This window comes from Ambystoma mexicanum, chromosome 9, assembly GCF_040938575.1.
Source record: "Ambystoma mexicanum isolate Mex_15411 chromosome 9, UKY_AmexF1_1, whole genome shotgun sequence".
Classification (NCBI taxonomy): Eukaryota; Metazoa; Chordata; class Amphibia; order Caudata; family Ambystomatidae; genus Ambystoma; species Ambystoma mexicanum.
The window spans coordinates 859,484,778-859,501,796 of NC_090931.1; the positions used below are offsets into that span (position 1 = coordinate 859,484,778).

A 17,019-nucleotide genomic window follows, 5' to 3' on the forward strand; every position below is an offset into this window, starting at 1 on the left:
TACACATTCCCCTTTACATACATTTTGTGTAGAGATATGGCAGGCATTATGTTTTGTTAGTATAGGCTATTTTGATTGGACAGAGACTGACTAGGACTGTGTTTTCATTATTATTTGATGGTAGAGACCACTCCCATCATAGCTATAGGGCAAAGTATGAGTTTTTCCAAACCCCATGAATCTAATTTTATTTTTAAATTGCACCTCTTGTGTCACTGTTATACTTGTGATAACATGCCTCCTTTACACTGACGACCAAGGCCCATGTCCTCTCCAGTGTGTATCACACAAGCTGCTTGGGGATGTGTTCCGAACTGAAAGAGTGGAGCAGGAGAGGCCTAACACTAGTTGGTTGAGTTTCGTCAATGCACCACACAGTGGACTGCAGACAGGGGCAAATGAAGTACCCTTTAGCTTTTGCCGACTGGACCTAAAATTTCAACTCTGCCAGAATTCTTAGGGAACTCCGGTTTCTCAAGGTAAATAAAAACACTGTTACCAATTAAGAACTAATTCAGATTACAACTCCCACTCTTCAATTAGTACTGACTAATATGTAAGGAGTAAAAGTCAAAAGCATAGAGAGGCTACAATTTAAGTAGTCAATAGAAATGTACCTAAGAATTAAGGTGTAACTATTAAGGGGATCAAGAATAGTTCATTTGGGGAAAACAGATCACCACAAATGTTTTAATCGAAACAGTCACAAATAATTTAAAATTATTAATTCTGAAATAGTCTTTGTCAGTTCTGTGTAGAATCTTTGCTCGCAGATCTTGCTTGTACAGACCTGAATTCTCCATTCCCTTGGCACCAAGTGAAGGGAACTTCAATGATACGCATTTGATCACTGTGACAAGGCGAAAAGGGTGAGCAAGACACACCGACATTTTGAGTGATTCTGTCCATGCCCTACCTGAGTCTCAGAGATATGATATGATATGAATTTATAAGACGCCTTTACACAAGTATTGGTAGGCGCCAGAAGACAAGGGAAGGAACACATAGGGATGACAAGGCAAACAATCCTACTAATCCTTGTGTCATTCGGATCGTGCAAGTACAACAATGAGAAGTGCAGAGAGAAGGAGAGGGGGAAGGGCAAGGGAGAGGAAAAGGGGAAGTACAATCAGGGCAGTATGGCTCTGAGTAAGTGCAGCCAGGGCAACGCAGCTCTAGGTAAGTGGCCCAGCTCAAGTCTGAGAGTGGCAGGGAGACTGTTCCAAAGGGAGGCACCTGCAGAGGAGTGAGATCTACCCCCCACTCTCTGCCTGGAGAAGCGTCTGGCCCTCAGAGAGCTGGAGGTAGCTGAGCAAAGGGCTCTAGAAGGAAGGTATTTTGGAAGAGAGAGTTGTATGCAGTGTGGGCCCCGGCCCCAGAAAGCCTTGTGGACGATGCAGAGGGTCTTGAACTTGATCCTTGCAGCCACTGGGAGCCAGTGGAGCAATATAAGGGCTGGAGAGATACAGTCCCTGGGCTTGAGGCCAAGGATAAGTCTTGCAGTCCTGCTCTGGATTAGTTGCAGGGGGCGAAGAGTAGAGGGAGGCAGATTGATAAAAAGGCTGTTGCAATAGTCCAGCCTGGAGAGAACCACATCTCTGGAGACAGTGAGAAAAGCTAGAATACCTTTGAGGAGGTGCAGCTGGAAGTGGGCCTTTTTGGCAAGTTCCATGATGTGAGGAGAGAAGGAGAGAGTGGAGTCGAAGATGACACCAAGGTTTTTTGCCTCACTGGAAGGTGAGGCAAGATGGCCCAGGGAGAGCGTCCAGAGTGATATCGGGAAAGCAGGAGCAGGTGTCCTAATAAGAAGGATCTCTGTCTTACTGGCATTAAGGCAAAGATAGTTGGAGGCACACCAATCCTGAATCATGGAGAGACGGTCAGAAATGAGTGAGGGAGGAGATGAGGCTGAGGGAAGAATGGAAGAGAGCTGAGTGTCATCTGCATAACACCGAAAGGTAGAAGAGAAGGAGAAGATCAGGTGGGCCAAAGGGGCCAGATAGACATTGAAGAGCCAGGGTGAGAGGATAGAGCCCTGGGGGACGTCACATGTGGACAGAGAGGTGGTGGAGAGAAAGGATCCAAGTTGGAACTGGGAGGGAAGGTCCAGGAGGAAGGAGGTCAGCCACGCCACGGCCTTATCCATGATGCCCAGGCTCACAAGGAGTCTGTTGATCAGGGTGCGTTATTGACCATGTCGAACGCAGAAGAAGGGTCAAGGAGGATGAGGACAGAGGGAGAGCTGGAGTCAAGGTTAGAGAGCAGATCTTCACAAGTGTTCAGGAGAGCAGTTTCTGTGCCTCTGGCTGCTCTGAAGCCAGACTGATCATTGCGGAGGCAGCTTTCAGATTCAGTGTGGACAGTGAGTTGGGAGATGGCCAGCTTTTCAAGGAGTTATCCCAGGAAAGGAGTGATAGAAATTGGATGATAGTTTTCCAGACATGTAGGATCGGCAGAAGACTTTTTTTAGGAGGGGGCGCACAAGGGAGTTCTTAAGGAGGAAGAGGAAATATCCAGGGGCGAAAGAGTGATTGCAGAAATCGGACAGGGCTAGAGCGAGGGTGGCAATGTGGTCCTTGATGGTTCTGGAGGAGCAAGGGAGCACCTGTTTGGATGACACTTTCATAGATCGGACTTGTCTAGAGACATCGTCAGGTGGTGTCAGAGAGAATTATGAAAAAGAAAGAGGAGAGGGAGGGATGGCAAAGGGGACCTGAGAGAGGTAGAGGGAGAAGAAGAGGAAAGCAAGGACATGATGTCCTGGGTTTTAGTGGTGAAATGAGAGGCAAGAGCCGTAGAGATGGCCCAGGAGGGAACAGGAGATGTGGAGACTGCAGTAGGATTGGCCATGTAATATTTCATCTACCCATGCAATGTTAGACACCTCAAATGTTCACATTTCACCACCCTCAGAAAGATGAGTGACAGAGCTAGACCCCATTGACATTTGATTGTTCCACCCAGCTCAACCCTTTAACACCATCAGCCTGGTAGGAAATACCAATGTATCAATACCCTTTTGCTCATATTCTTCTTTTACAAACCTCCAGCTATCAACCCTTAGTTCCATTTTCCCTCGACATGTTCCCCCCAACCCCGCTCCTGTCTCATTGCCTGCCTTACCCTCCATTGATCCTCCTTCTGCCTCCATGTGTGTGCAGGTGTGTTTGTGTGTGTGTGTGTTTAAGACAAACAATTTTTAAAACCACGAAAGCCAAAATCTTTAGCTTTCATCAGCACTTGTATCAGTGTGCCTGGTTAATTCACATGCATTTGTATGCAAGAGGGCTTGACAAATGTTAAAGCCTTTGTTTATATTATCATGGCATCTCATGTAACGATGGGCAAACTCCCCGAAAAGTGTCCTGAAGAACTTTGTGGGTCACTGAGCCAAACATTTGATAACTCGCGCAATTCCACTGGTCATTTTGGGGAGTGTAAACCAGCACTTCTAACCCCACAATGCACCCCATGGCCACCCTTCCACAGCATGCAGCCCCTACCAGCCCTTTTTGCCTATTTTTATTACAAGGTCGCTGGAAATAGAATTTATTTTAACATTGTGAGTAATTCGACCATCTGCACAGTGGGTGTGCGCTCGCCTGGGCTTTTCTGAAATTGTATATGAAATTGAATGATGGTAGATCAACCTCTGGAAAATGTGTGGGGCTAATCCGCACAAATGTTCCTATGCTCACCGCACGACATATACATAGACCAGGGTACTCTGGGTGGACACAGCCTATAGACACAGTCCTCCGTGTCATATTTATTTGGGATCTGACAGGTGGAGTACCTGATGCATCTCAGAAGCGGGAGGGCCAAAACCTTCCTCCTGCCATGGCCAGCCTAATTAACTATCAAAGGTGGATCCGCCCTGTCCTTTTGTGTAAGCACTGCAGAATAGTGGCTGCAATTAACATAATTAGCACACTAATAGAGTATACATCGAACAGACGCACATGGGGCCTAGCTGCAGAGGTGTACAAAAGAGACAGAAAACCCCAACAACCTTTGATATGCACTGTGTCAAACTGAAGCCAGCTCCTGCCTCTCAGTATCGAGGGCAGTGACCTATCATGTCTGGGACTATGTGTTTACATTAGGCAACCCCCACAGGGGGATCCCATTCAGCAGGTACGGGTATGTGGATTGATGGAGACAGAAAGTCTGTTTCCGCCGCAACTTTAAGGGAGAACTGCCGCTTTAATCAGGAAATACAGAGAGCTCCATAAACTAGAGAGGCCCTTTGCTCCACATCAGACAGAAAGATGGGTGGGACTTAGTAGTACATGTTTTCACCCCTTTACCTTATCTGTTGCAAATCACTCTGGTTATGACCTCATGCATAAAGGATATTGTTGGTGGGGACCCAGGATTTGTTCATTAAGTTAGGCTTAGCCTACAGCAATCACTGTCGCCCATCTGGCTTTAAAAGAGGGTTGAGCCCCTATTTTGGGCAGGTCATCTGAAGACTTTGCAAGGAGTAACAAGAAGAACTCATTTGGACCCTGGCTGAAGGTAAAGTCTGCCTTACATCCTCTTCCAGTGAAGGCAGGCAGGACCTCCAAGAGGGAAGTGAGATCCCACCGCTGAACACTTCGCAGGAAACAGAGGGAGATACTGCATCCAGAGGACCCTCCAGCAGCTCCATACACAGCCATCAAACAGCATGCCCTGCTAGGCTCTGCAAGCAAGCTTCCTAGGTGGGAAGTGCCAGAGAGTCTCTCAACCAAACCAAGGAGAATGCTGTTGCCTGAAACACTCTCCTCAGCCTCCTTAAAGGACAACACAAGTCCAGTGAAGAAGCTAGGAAGAATCAGCATCAATCAGCGTCTGCCTTAAAGGACATTTTTGAGCCTGTCAAGCCACCGAGCTGGAACCAACTGCACCACTGATTGTTGTCATTCTGCAGTCGCTAACATCGTCTGAGACACCTCTACCAGTGCTTCAGACCCACCGACTAGCACAGAGACAACAATTCCTGACCCCGTGCCACTGTGTAGGCCAGCCTGCACCCGTCTATCCAGCCTTGCTCGCCGAACTGCCTGCCACCTACCCGCAACTGTCTCCTGTTTTGAACTCTGTTGCAGAAGCTTCAAAGCGCCCTGAAACCGACTCGATGCTGTCGAGCACCAAGAACTTCTACAAGCACAAGGTACATTGTGGTTTTGTACCCCTGGTCCTTCTCCAAAGGCCCCTAGTGACATTTTATGACCCATTGCTCCCTTTGTGTTGAAACCAAGTATCCTTGAACTATTGTGACTCATTACTTTACCGACTACCCTCCTGTCAGTATCCAGAGTGCATCCCCTGTCCTTCTTGAAACTGTCTGTCCTCTGCATTCCTTTAGAGGGTGGGTTGTATTTTGTAGTGTGCTAGAACTGTCTGTTGTGATAATAATAAAGTAGATATTTGTATACAACCTTGACTGAACAGTCAATTTTATCATTGGGTACTAATTGTATTTTTTGCTGTGTTGCAACTAACAAACGATTCACAACCTTTCAGAGATAAGCCTGCTGTTCCGTCCATGTTACCAAAATTGGACAAGGAGGTTTATGATTTGCTTGTGTTTTCAATCTGTTCGGATCCCTTCTGGTGTACTAGAGGTGAGGGGCTGATTGATGGTTTAGAAACCGATATTCATCCCTGGACCACTGGTGCCCCGGAGGTTGATTTGTCATGAACATGCCCCCCTTATAGGGCTCTATGGGGATGCCACTAGCCTGCCTGCCCTCTCAGGGCCCCAGTTTTGAACTCCTGAGTGATCTTGAACTCTCCAGCTGAAACTCCAGGCAGGTCCTACAACTTTGTGGGACTCAAGCATTGGAAAACTCGGACTTTTAGAGTTTTGCACTAACTGCCCTACTCACCCCCTATTATCAGCCTTGAAATTAGGAGCATTTCGTCGCAACATGCCACTAGTTGGCTGCAGCTTTCTTGGGAAGCCGCTATTTCCTGGTTTCCTCTTTCTCTCTATCTGGTATATAACAAAAATTGGGTCGCGATTGGACCTCCGAGCAAACTCTGCTGCTGTTTAAAACGTGACTGCATTTACCTAGTCACAAATTCACATCACAAAACAGGGAAAAAAGAGAGGGAAAAGGCAACCTTTTATCAAAGGTCAGAGAATAAACATGTTATGTTATTGTGATTTCTACCACGCACTACTGCCATTTTCATGATCTGAAAGGGAAGGATTGCTGTGAGGGCTCAGTTTGTGGGATTGAGAGAGAAAAGTGCAAGAAAGCTTTGATCTGCTGTTGGTAGCTTCAGTTTGGAAAAAACGGTCACTGTGTGCTGGTTTGTTTCTAGTTGGTAGACGTTATGTGGTGTTCGGCGTACGAATGTGTATGGGGCGATTTGTGTGTAATTGCTTTAGTTTCTTGTTGGGTGTTGCAGAGTGTGTGCAGTTTGTGGTGGTTTTACGGTTTTGTGGCAGTAGAGGTATGGGTGTATTTTGTTCAGTGTTTGAGGGTGAGTATGCAGGATATTGGAGAGTTTTTTGTAGGGTTAGTGGACAGTTGCACCAGAAATTCAGCTTACTTTAATACAGTTGATATACTCAAAGATTCAGCAATGTTCAATACACTGGCTATTCTTAAATATGCACCTAATTCAATGCAGTGGCTATACTCAAAATTCAGCTAAACTCAATACAGTACAGCAGTTCTCTACGAGGGAAGAGGGCAGGAGCCCTCTCCCCCACCCGAAGAGCAGCATTGCGCAACAACAAGACACGTGAAGATGACCAGCTGATTTACATGGTCCTGGAGCAGCACCTGCAGCATCATCACCGTTCTACGCATAGGGCACGGAAAAATTGTTTAAATGATGAGATTATTGTCACGCTCCTTCTCCCATACCCTATCAATTCGCCCACTCTTGTAGATCGTGCACTTTGCTTAGCACAATCCTGTTACTATGTACTGCCAGTTCTGCCTGACCTTGTCCCATCATTCCGCCTGACTTTGGCAGGGCGGGCGCAACGCGGCACCACAGTGAGGCTGGGCCTCGTTCCGAAGCAACTCTGTTCCTACTTGATTTCACAACATCTGCCGGCAAGCAGATATGCCGGCACGACAAAGGCCAGACAAAGGCCCTGCTAACTCATGGCTTCCCTCAGTACAGCAGTTCTCTACGAGGGAAGAGGGCAGGAGACCTCTCCCCCACCCGAGGAGCAGCAACACGCAAAAACGAGACACCTGGAGATGACCTGCTGATTTACACGGTCCTGGAGCAGCACCTGCAGCATCATCGCCGATATGCGCCTAGGGCATGAAAAAATTGTTTAAATGGTGAGATGATTGTCACGCTCCCTCTCCCATACCCTATCAATTCACCCACTCTTGTAGAACGTGCACTTTGCTTAGCACAATCCTGTTAATATCTACTGCCAGTTCTGCCTGATTTTGTCCCATCATTCCACCTGACTTCGCCAGGGCGGGCGCAATGCGGCACCACAGGGAGGCTGGGCCTCGTTCCGAAGCAACTCTGTTGCTACTTGATTTCACAACATCCGCCGGCAGGCGGATACGCCGGCACGACAAAGGCCAGCAGACAAAGGCCCTGTTAACTCCCTGTTAGCGCACCGGAGCATGAGGAGTCGACCCATTCCTCCATGGTTCGCTGGGGTAAGTGCAACCCAGTCTGCGGCTACTTTAAACAAGCACTGGGGCTTTCCTTCCCCCATATCGACATTCAACCAAAGTATTCTCTGTATTCTTCATTTTGACTGGTTCTGCCTGCTCTGAGATTTTTGCTCTCATTCCTTCACTATCAATTGCTTAGACTCACTACAGCAAATAGTATGCTACTGTAACCAATGGATTGCCTGTCCTCCAAGGTGTGTTGACCTTATGTAAGAGTCAGTCTAAATTTATTTTGTGGATGTTATTTTGTAATCTACTGTTAGTAGTAGGACTGATAGTACCTATGTATGCTAAGGTTGAATTCAGCCTAAGTTACTTTGTCCATTGTTCTTAACAAATGGGTATATCTCATCGTCCACATATGCATATGCTAACAGTCTAGCCCAGTCTGCCAATATTATTAGGCCCGCTGTCCCCTCTGATCGCACCTGCTTTAACTACGCTCATGCCGAATTAGCCTATTATGCTGATCCTAGGCCTGCTGATTCATTGTTCGTACCTACTTCTGCTAATGTTCTGCCAAATGTAATAGGTCTGCTCTCTCCTTGTTCGCACTGGTCTTATCTACTCTTACGGACTAGCCTATTCTGTTGATTTTTAGGCCTGTTTATTCACTGATGGTACCTATCTCTGCTAATGTTGGACTAGCCTATTTTTGGCAAATGTATTCGGCCAACTGCCCTCTTCTTCACTGCACCGGCCCTATCTACTTGCCCGTGGACTAGCCCACTCACAGTAGCCAATGAATTTAACTTTAGACACTGTATTAGCCTTATGCGCCTGTTATTGCAGTTAGCATTGACTCTGTATCTAGTCTTGTCATTGTGTCCTGTTGTGCCTGTCACTGCAGTTAGCATTAGACACTGAATTTCGCCTTTGTGCCTTGTCACCTGCACTGTCACCTTTCTGCTTCGCAGTAGCGTATCTGTAACATGATTCCGGAGCCTACGGCTACCGTGGCAAAGCATTGACTGCCCTAATGGCCTAACCGCCCTGATTCCACTATCTTGGCCTACCTAGTAATTTCCTCTAGCCTGTGCCAGATTGTATTTTGGCTAACGTGCCCAGGGATAGGGTTGAATGCTCCACCTCAGCTCGCTTTTGAACACTTTTGATACTTAATAAGTCTATTTGGTCGTTCAGCACCTATTGAAGCTTTAGTACCACTAAGTTGTGGACCTAGATGTATGCTCCGTCCTCTGGTTCTCCAGTTGCACTTAATACACTATGTCCTAGGCCTATCATGCTTTCACGCATCTTATTAACCTATGTCCATCTATTGTTCTCACTCCTGTTCATCTCAGCCAGGCTGCTCACTTACGCACCACCAGTCCACATTACTCACGCTCCCTCACTCATTGCGGTACCTACATACCATGCTCATTATCAGCGACTGCGCCCACCCTGTCACACCATGGTTTGCCACCTGCTAGTGGCTAACGTGTACAATCACAACGATGCCTCCAACAACCATTACCTCAATGCTAGAACACTTTGCAAAGAAATCTACACCGAATCAACCTTGTGCCCTCCACATTAGAAACAAGATATTAGGATCCAGGTTCTGTCACGTGAACAGGCGCACCAACTCTTTGGCTCGCACCATGCCAAAACTCCCCTCACCTAGTATCAGCCCCCTTGCCATATGTACTCCTACTACCATCAGCAACCCTAAAGCTGCCGCCCCAGTATCTGAAGTTGTACAAATCAATGGTGCACTTCTCATTGCCAGATCGATCACTGCCCACGCACTTGACATTGCCGACCTTATCACAACCCAAAAGCTTGACTTTATTGCTATATCCAAGACTTGGTTACATGGAGCATCTGGACCTACACGATCTCTAGCCATACCCCCAGATTACAGTATTACGCCGTGCGACCGTAACACTGCTGAATCTAGAGGGGGTGGAGTTGCTTTCATCCACAAAAACTCACTTGGATTAAGAGCTGTACCTAATGTCAATTTGGAGTCTGCGGAATTACTCTCAGTCTAGCTACCTCTTACGCCCAACCAAACTGCCACCATACACCTTATTTACAGACCAACCGGCCCAGCCTCGTCCTTTGTGGATGAGATCTCTACCTTATTACTAGATAAATCCAAAACTAACTTGCAAATCATTCTCCTAGGAGACCTCATTTGGGCTTCTGTGACCTCAATGACCCTACCGCCACTGACCTTGCTAATACTCTAACCGACTTCGGATTTACTCAGCACATCCAGGAACCTACCCACATTAAAGGAAGGACACTTGACTGGCTAGTAATTGTAACATCAATGTACTCTCCAATGTACCCTGCGTATGGTCAGACCATCATATCATTACCTTTAAGATTGAAGCATCCTCACGCCCTCTACCAACAATGGCTCCGGCCCTCCCTGCTACAAACAAAAGGGACATAACTAGAGAGAAATTACTCCCTCTCTTTCTCCCCTCCCTTAACAAGGTCACATATTCCTGCTCTGATCCTACAATCCTAGGAGACACCTACAACCAAGCGATGCTCTCAGCTTTAAACTCTATCGCCCCCATTAAACTGAGAAAGCCTAAACCACATGCGCACCTTAACTCCTGGTTTACACCCCTCTTAAAAGTGCTCTGCAAAGCTAAACGCTGCACTGAAAATCGTTGGAGAAGCCACCAGTCAGATGCTCACAAGGATGGCCTTATCCTAGCCTCACTTAACTACAAAGAAGCCATCTACCATGCCAAAAAAGAGTCTTTTAATAATCGCATCTTGCAAGCAGACTCGAACACCAAAGAACTATTCAAAATCCTAAAGGAACTTGAATCTCGTGCCACACCTCCTGACACATGTATTAAAGGTAGCAAATGGTGCGCTAATATCCAGACAGCCTTATTGAATAAAATCTCGTCCCTCCAATCTAAAATTAAAGATAAACAAAGCAGACTGAAGTTGGACAATCGTCAGCCCACCCCAATAATGACCGTTCCCTTGGCTTCACCTAAGATCAAACCGTTTGCCTTCTTTCCACTCACCATTGCTGAAGTAGAAGTCCTCATCAATAGAATTAAACCTTCCAATTGCGAAGGTGATTCCTGCCCTGCTTCCATCATCAAGGAATCGGCTCATGACCTTGCCCCTTTTATAACGGCCTTTATCAACTCATCCTTTAAATCAGGTATTGTTCCTGACAATCTCAAGGATGCTTGGGTGATCCCATTATTAAAAAAACCTTCCTTAGACCGGAGTATACCAACTAATTACAGGCCCATCACAACTGTCCCATTCATGCTAAAAATACTTGATCGTGCAGCCTACCTGCACATTCAAGACTATCTGGAACTTAACAACCTCCTCGGACTAAGACAATCCGGCTTCCGTCCCAGGCATGGGACCGAAACGGCTCTGATAGATCTGAAAACTCAAATCGAAGTCCTGAAAGATAACGGCAAATTAGCCTTGCTACTACTCCTAGCACTGTCTGCGGCCTTTGATCTGGTCAATCACAAAATCTTATGCCAGCACCTCCGCCCTGCCGCCTACTTCTCTGATTCAGCCACCGCGTGGATCAGCTCCTTTCACAGCAACAGACACATGAGGGTTTTCTCCCCATCAGTAGCCGCTGAACCCGCCCCTATCCAATGTGGGGTCCCTCAAGGCTTGTGTGTGTCACCTACACTTTACAATATGTTCACCAAACCACTCTTTGATGTTCTTGATTATCTGGGTGTCTCTTACACTAATTATGCTGATGACACTCAGATACTCATCCCCATCACAGGTCACCACATTGCGGACACCAAGGCACTGAATTAAGTATATCTGGTGATCCAGGCTTGGATGGCTCAACACCAACTTTGCCTCAATGATGATAAGGCAGAGCTCCTCATCTTGGGCTCCTCTCAACGGCTTAATAAATTAGATCACTTATATCAGTCCTTCATCATTGATGGCAATGTCATTAAAGTGTCCAAGGATACTAAAACCTTGGGCATCTATCTCGACTCCACTCTGTCCCTGACAAAACAAACCAATGCCGCCAGATCAGCGTCAGCATATACCTACAAACTCATCGCGGCTTGCAGACCTTTTCTGACTACCCCCAACAGTATCACTCTAGCTGGAACACTTATCATGTCTAAGATAGACTACTGTAGTGCCCTTTATCTGGGAACCAGCCCGGCCAACCTCAACAAACTACTAATCACCCAGAATAACGCCATCAGAGCGGCCTTAAATATTCCAAGAAACCAACATATTTCTGATATCAGGACTACCCTGCATTGGCTCCCTGTCAAACAGAGGATTGCGCTGAAAACACTTGCCCTTACTCACAAATGCTTGACTAACAAGGCCCCCCTCTACCTATCTAACTGCCTTTCCCGCCATACCTCCTCGCAACCCCAAAGAACTGCTCAGACACACAGCCTATCTCTGCCGAGATTTAAACTCCAAAAAGCCGGGGGCATGAGCTTCCCTGTTCTGGCCACCAAGCTTTGGAACAGTCTCCCGTCCACTATCAAATCTGAGCCCTCATTCAATTCCTTCAAACTGAAAACGAAATCATGGCTACTCGCTCAAATCTGATTCAGCCTTCTGCCTGTAGCATTCACCTAGAGTTATCTGCCTCCACTAACTCTGTCTCGCTTAATTTATGTTCCTATGATAAACTGCCCAATATGATTGTCTATGTAACACTATGGTTTTAGTTACCTCTGTAATTATGTCCATTATAATATACCTTATATATACAATGTCTTGTACTATACTGTAATTTACGTTATGTTGTATATTTTGTATATGTTGTTCAGTTCTGTAATTTTGCCTATTAAGTTTTCGTGCCCGCATGCCTCTGGGCCTGGTGCGCGCTAAAAAATAAAATAAATACAAATACAAATACAATGGCTATACTCAAATGTACAGCTAAATGCAATACACTGGCTATACTCAAAAAGTGCTATTGCATCCTGGATGTTGTTCATGCCACCTGAAAACTGGGATGCCACTCAGAAATAGAAGTGCTACCCAGGGAACAGCTCTGCACGCAGAGATCAGGGAACTTCCCACCTGCACGCATCAACACAATTGCAAAGCTATCTTGCCTGTTGCATCCTTCGCCACTAACCAAACCCAGCCCACCTGTTTTCAGATCCACCACAGTGCCAGGATATTGTGTAAATGGCAGCGGAGCATGGTATAAAAACCAGTCACATAACACTGCTCTGATATCATGTGGGGAATATGTTTCCAAGCGATCAACATACTACGGGGATTAACATACTACCGGGATCTTTCTCAGACCACTCTCAATCATGGGATCTTATTTATGCAAAATGAGATGTAGCTGGAACGGTTTAGCACTGGACATCCTGCTATTTCTGTCAATTTCCGATTGGCGGCATGTGCTCTCTGGGACCCGCCCCCTATGTTTTCTACGGTATCACGCTGTTTTGATGACAGGGTTTTTTTCAAAGTAATTTTTAGCCAAAAAATGACTTCCAAAAAACTCATTAAGATGGGGAAAAGGGAGTTTCGGGGGACCCCCAAATATATAAAAAGAAAATCGATGAGTTTTTTCAGTCATTTCTTTGAAAGAAATGACTTCGAAAAAAATAAACTGTCGGCCTGGGGACATGGAACTGTTTTCTAGACCATCTATCTGTGGGTCGCTGGGATTCCTTCATAAAGTTTCACATACGTAAGGGAATAGCAGATGAACTACACAGTTGTAGAGAAATGTGGGATCAGAAAGGCGAAGAGGTATTTAACCACACTTTTGTTGATGGAAAACAAAATCTATGCTTTTGCAAGTATAACTAGCTTTTGACTAGAATATCCTGTTAGTGCAACATATTTGGTCCAATCTATTATTTTCTCAGGCTGTCAAATCTCTTGCCTAGGTGAGTGACCTCCCTAGTGTGCGACCTCCCTAGGGGAGCGATCTCCCTTGATGTGTAATCCCTCTAGGCGTACAATCTCCACGGTGGAGTCGTTCTCAAAAGCAAATGTAGTGATACTTGCATGACGAATGGCTTTCATATATGGATGCAAGCTCAAGCGCTAGAGATATGCTCCAGGATATGCTCCAGGATTAACTAGCCAAGGCTTCATTGGCCACTTTTACGATATCTGGGTAAGATGTTCTCTTACATCAATACTTGCATTCGGTCTGTTCAGTCAGTGGCCCACAGCAAGGAAATGCTGCACGTATTGCAACTTTCTATGCCCCAACATTTGTCTGGAGTCTCCAAGACCGTCTTCCACTAGTTTGGTATTTATTTGGAAACAGATCAACTTCATATAGAGGTCCTGATGAAGTGCTTGCCATGGTCGAACGTCTCTAACTACATGCATTAGGCTATGGGCCTCATTACGACCCAGGCGGTAAGTTACCGCCTGGGTCGTACCTTTACCACCATGGCGTAAACTATGTTTACGCCATGGTGGTTGGCAGACTTACCGCCCCATTCCGAGGTTGGCGGGGCGGTAAGTCCCCAATCCCCATTTACCCTTCCCCATTCCCATTTTTTCCCCATAGGGCATAATGGGAGTGGGGAAGGCGTTAATTACGCCACCGTAAATTACGGTGGCGTAATTAACAACAAGGTCCCTTAGCGCCATGGATTTTAACACCTGCTAGAAGCAGGTGTTAAATCCTCCATGGCGCTAAGGGACCTCGGAATCAGGCGGTAAGGGTCGGCGCTGTTTACGCTGCCGTAAACCCCTTACCGCCTGGGTCGTAATGAGGCCCTATGTCTCTCGTTCGCACGTATTTTTCTCATTTTAGCTCCATGACGCTTAACCCAATGCACAAGCAGTAGACTGACCCCAGAAGATCAATATTCTTCTAAAAAAAAAGCACAGAGCAAATGCAAAATGATTTAAGTACTAACACTAATTCCGCTGCCCCTCCCAGCACCTGCTCTCCCGTTTCCTCTGGATTCTATTCACTGCTCCTTCTCTACTCGTTACTTGGGCATTACTCCATACCTCTACCACTTCTCGTGCTGTCCTTTTAACCTCTATTTGTAAAGCTTTTTCCTTTCTTTCTTTTCCTGCTACCAAACTGTCACCGAGATACCAGAGAAGCAAAGCTGCTAGAAAAGAGAGAGGAGAAGTGGCGTTTGGAAAGGAGTCTTATAGAGGCATGAAATACAGACTGGGGGCCTCATTAGGACCCAGGCGGTAAGGGGTTTACGGCGGCGTAAACAGCGCCGACCCTTACCACCTGATTCCGAGGTCCCTTAGCGCCATGGAGGATTTAACACCTGCTTTTAGCAGGTGTTAAAATCCATGGTGCTAAGGGACCTTGTTGTTAATTACGCCACCGTAATTTACGGTGGCGTAATTAACGCCTTCCCCACTCCCATTATGCCCTATGGGGCAAAAATGGGAATGGGGAAGGGTAAATGGGGATTGGGGACTTACCGCCCCGCCAACCTCGGAATGGGGCGATAAGTCCGCCAACCACCATGGCGTAAACGTAGTTTACGCCATGGTGGTAAAGGTACGACCCAGGCGGTACCTTACCGCCTGGGTCGTAATGAGGCCCTGTAGCAGGATGAGGACATAGGAAGGGAATAATTAGGAGAGACTTGGTAGGTTGACTGGGAAGAATGCATGTATGCAAATAGCAGATGTGGAAAATAGATGACATCTGAGAAGATGAGAAGAATGAGGCAACAACGACACTTGAGCGGTGTGCAGAAGTGGAGGGGGGCCAGGGATTAACAAGGGTGGCACCAGAATAGCCAGAGGAGGGGAGAAGCTGATAGGTGAGAAGTCATTAAAAAGGGAATGGTCTCTGTGTTTTCGAGGTTCAAAGGTAGCGATTCGGAATACCACCAGACGTTTATTGCGGAAAAGCCGCTGGATGGATCCTTTTGAAAATATTGTGAACGGGAGGAGAAAGAAATAAGGGTTTGCGTGTTGTTTGTATAGAAATAGCATGGTGTCCTGAGAGGAGACATAGCCAGCCGCCGGCAGGATGTTAGATCTGAAATACTAGTGGGCGGAAGACAGAGCTCTGGGGTCCACCATAACAGAGATGAAGTGAGGTACAAGGGCAGCAGGACATGGCGATCAGGAGACCGATTGAGAATGAATAGAGACAGTAGAAGAAAGGCAGGTGCGGTCACTTTCAGAAATACCAAGTCTGGCGAGTCTGGACAGTGGCAGTGCCATCCTAAGAGACAAGGCAGAAGAAATGTGAGGGAAGTGCATATGGAGGAGCTTCTGGGGTTACTTAAGAAAGTGGGGTTCCAGCAGAATGGGCAGCTTGATTACAGGTTGAATGAAGAAGAGACTTTATTAAGGATCAGGAAAGAAAGATCTAAATAGGGCGCTTCAGGGGCTTGGTGAGAAAAGAAGGTTCAGAGAAGGGATGGAGGATGATATCAAAAGGAGGGTGTAAGGATGTTATAAAGGAATATAGGTGCGTTTAAAAGAGTACAAACGTGGCCAGAAGAAAGAGAAAGAATGAGGAGGACAAAAACATGGGATAGGAAGACAAGTAGACAGTAGGAATGGGCTGGGCTCTGTGGGGGTCAGAAGGAACAGCGGGGGATGTAGCTTGGAACAGAAAAGAAGCAAGGTTTGTTTTGGGGATGGGGTAAAGTCTGATGAATGGGCCATCGTTGGACACGTGAAAGAGTGCTGTGGTTGAGTATTATGATATTAGGTTGGTAATATAAAATAACTTTTTAAATACCTCTTACTATGTTCCACAATAATATGTATTACTAGGCGTATGTCTTATTGGATTCCGTAGCGGTAAGTAGCAGTAAGCGAAACTGTGCGCAGCAATGAGTACAGTTAGGCACAGCTCTTACATTGATAGGTTGTCTGGGGTAGGGTTTCTCCAGCTTAAAATAAAATCCCCAATACAAGTGACCACCAAATACATTTATTGGTGAAAATAAGATATATACTTTATCAAAACCACCTTGTTTCCCAGTACATAATGCCTTGGGCTGGCCTTGGTAACACAACCACAAACCTTAAGACCTCCCTGCGGATTCTCTCTCCGTTGCAGACAGGGTGAGCAGAGCTCAGGGGTTACATAGCATTTTAAGGAGCACATAAGGGTTAGTTGGATGGAAAAAAAACATGAGGGCTAGTCTCAGGCCCAGCCTGCTGGAAAGTAAAAGAGGACTGTGAGATAATGCCTTACCTGCTGCTTGGATCCGCATTTGAAGTACTGGAGGTGTTGGAGGACGTGACCTCCAAGTAGGATTGGTTTTTGCATGACCCGTCATTGGTACAGAAGAAGGTTTGTAAGAATGGGACCAGGCCCGTGCTGGGGAGGTTACGTGGAGCCAGATAACCTGCCGGAAGTAAGGAGGCACAGTTAGTCAGCTTCAAAGCTAGGCGTATCTCATCTTAACACTATAAC

General features: G+C 46.4%; 1 protein-coding gene across 2 annotated transcripts in view; it reads right to left on the reverse strand.

Annotated features, from left to right (window-relative positions):
- Nucleotides 1–17,019, reverse strand: part of ABCA12 (ATP binding cassette subfamily A member 12) — a 700,854-nt gene that overhangs the window by 515,899 nt on the left and 167,936 nt on the right. For both annotated transcript variants that reach the window (XM_069615933.1, XM_069615934.1), the window contains exon 3: nt 16,798–16,951. In XM_069615933.1, coding sequence (XP_069472034.1) covers nt 16,798–16,951 — 154 coding nt within the window. The remainder of the gene's footprint in view (nt 1–16,797; nt 16,952–17,019) is intronic.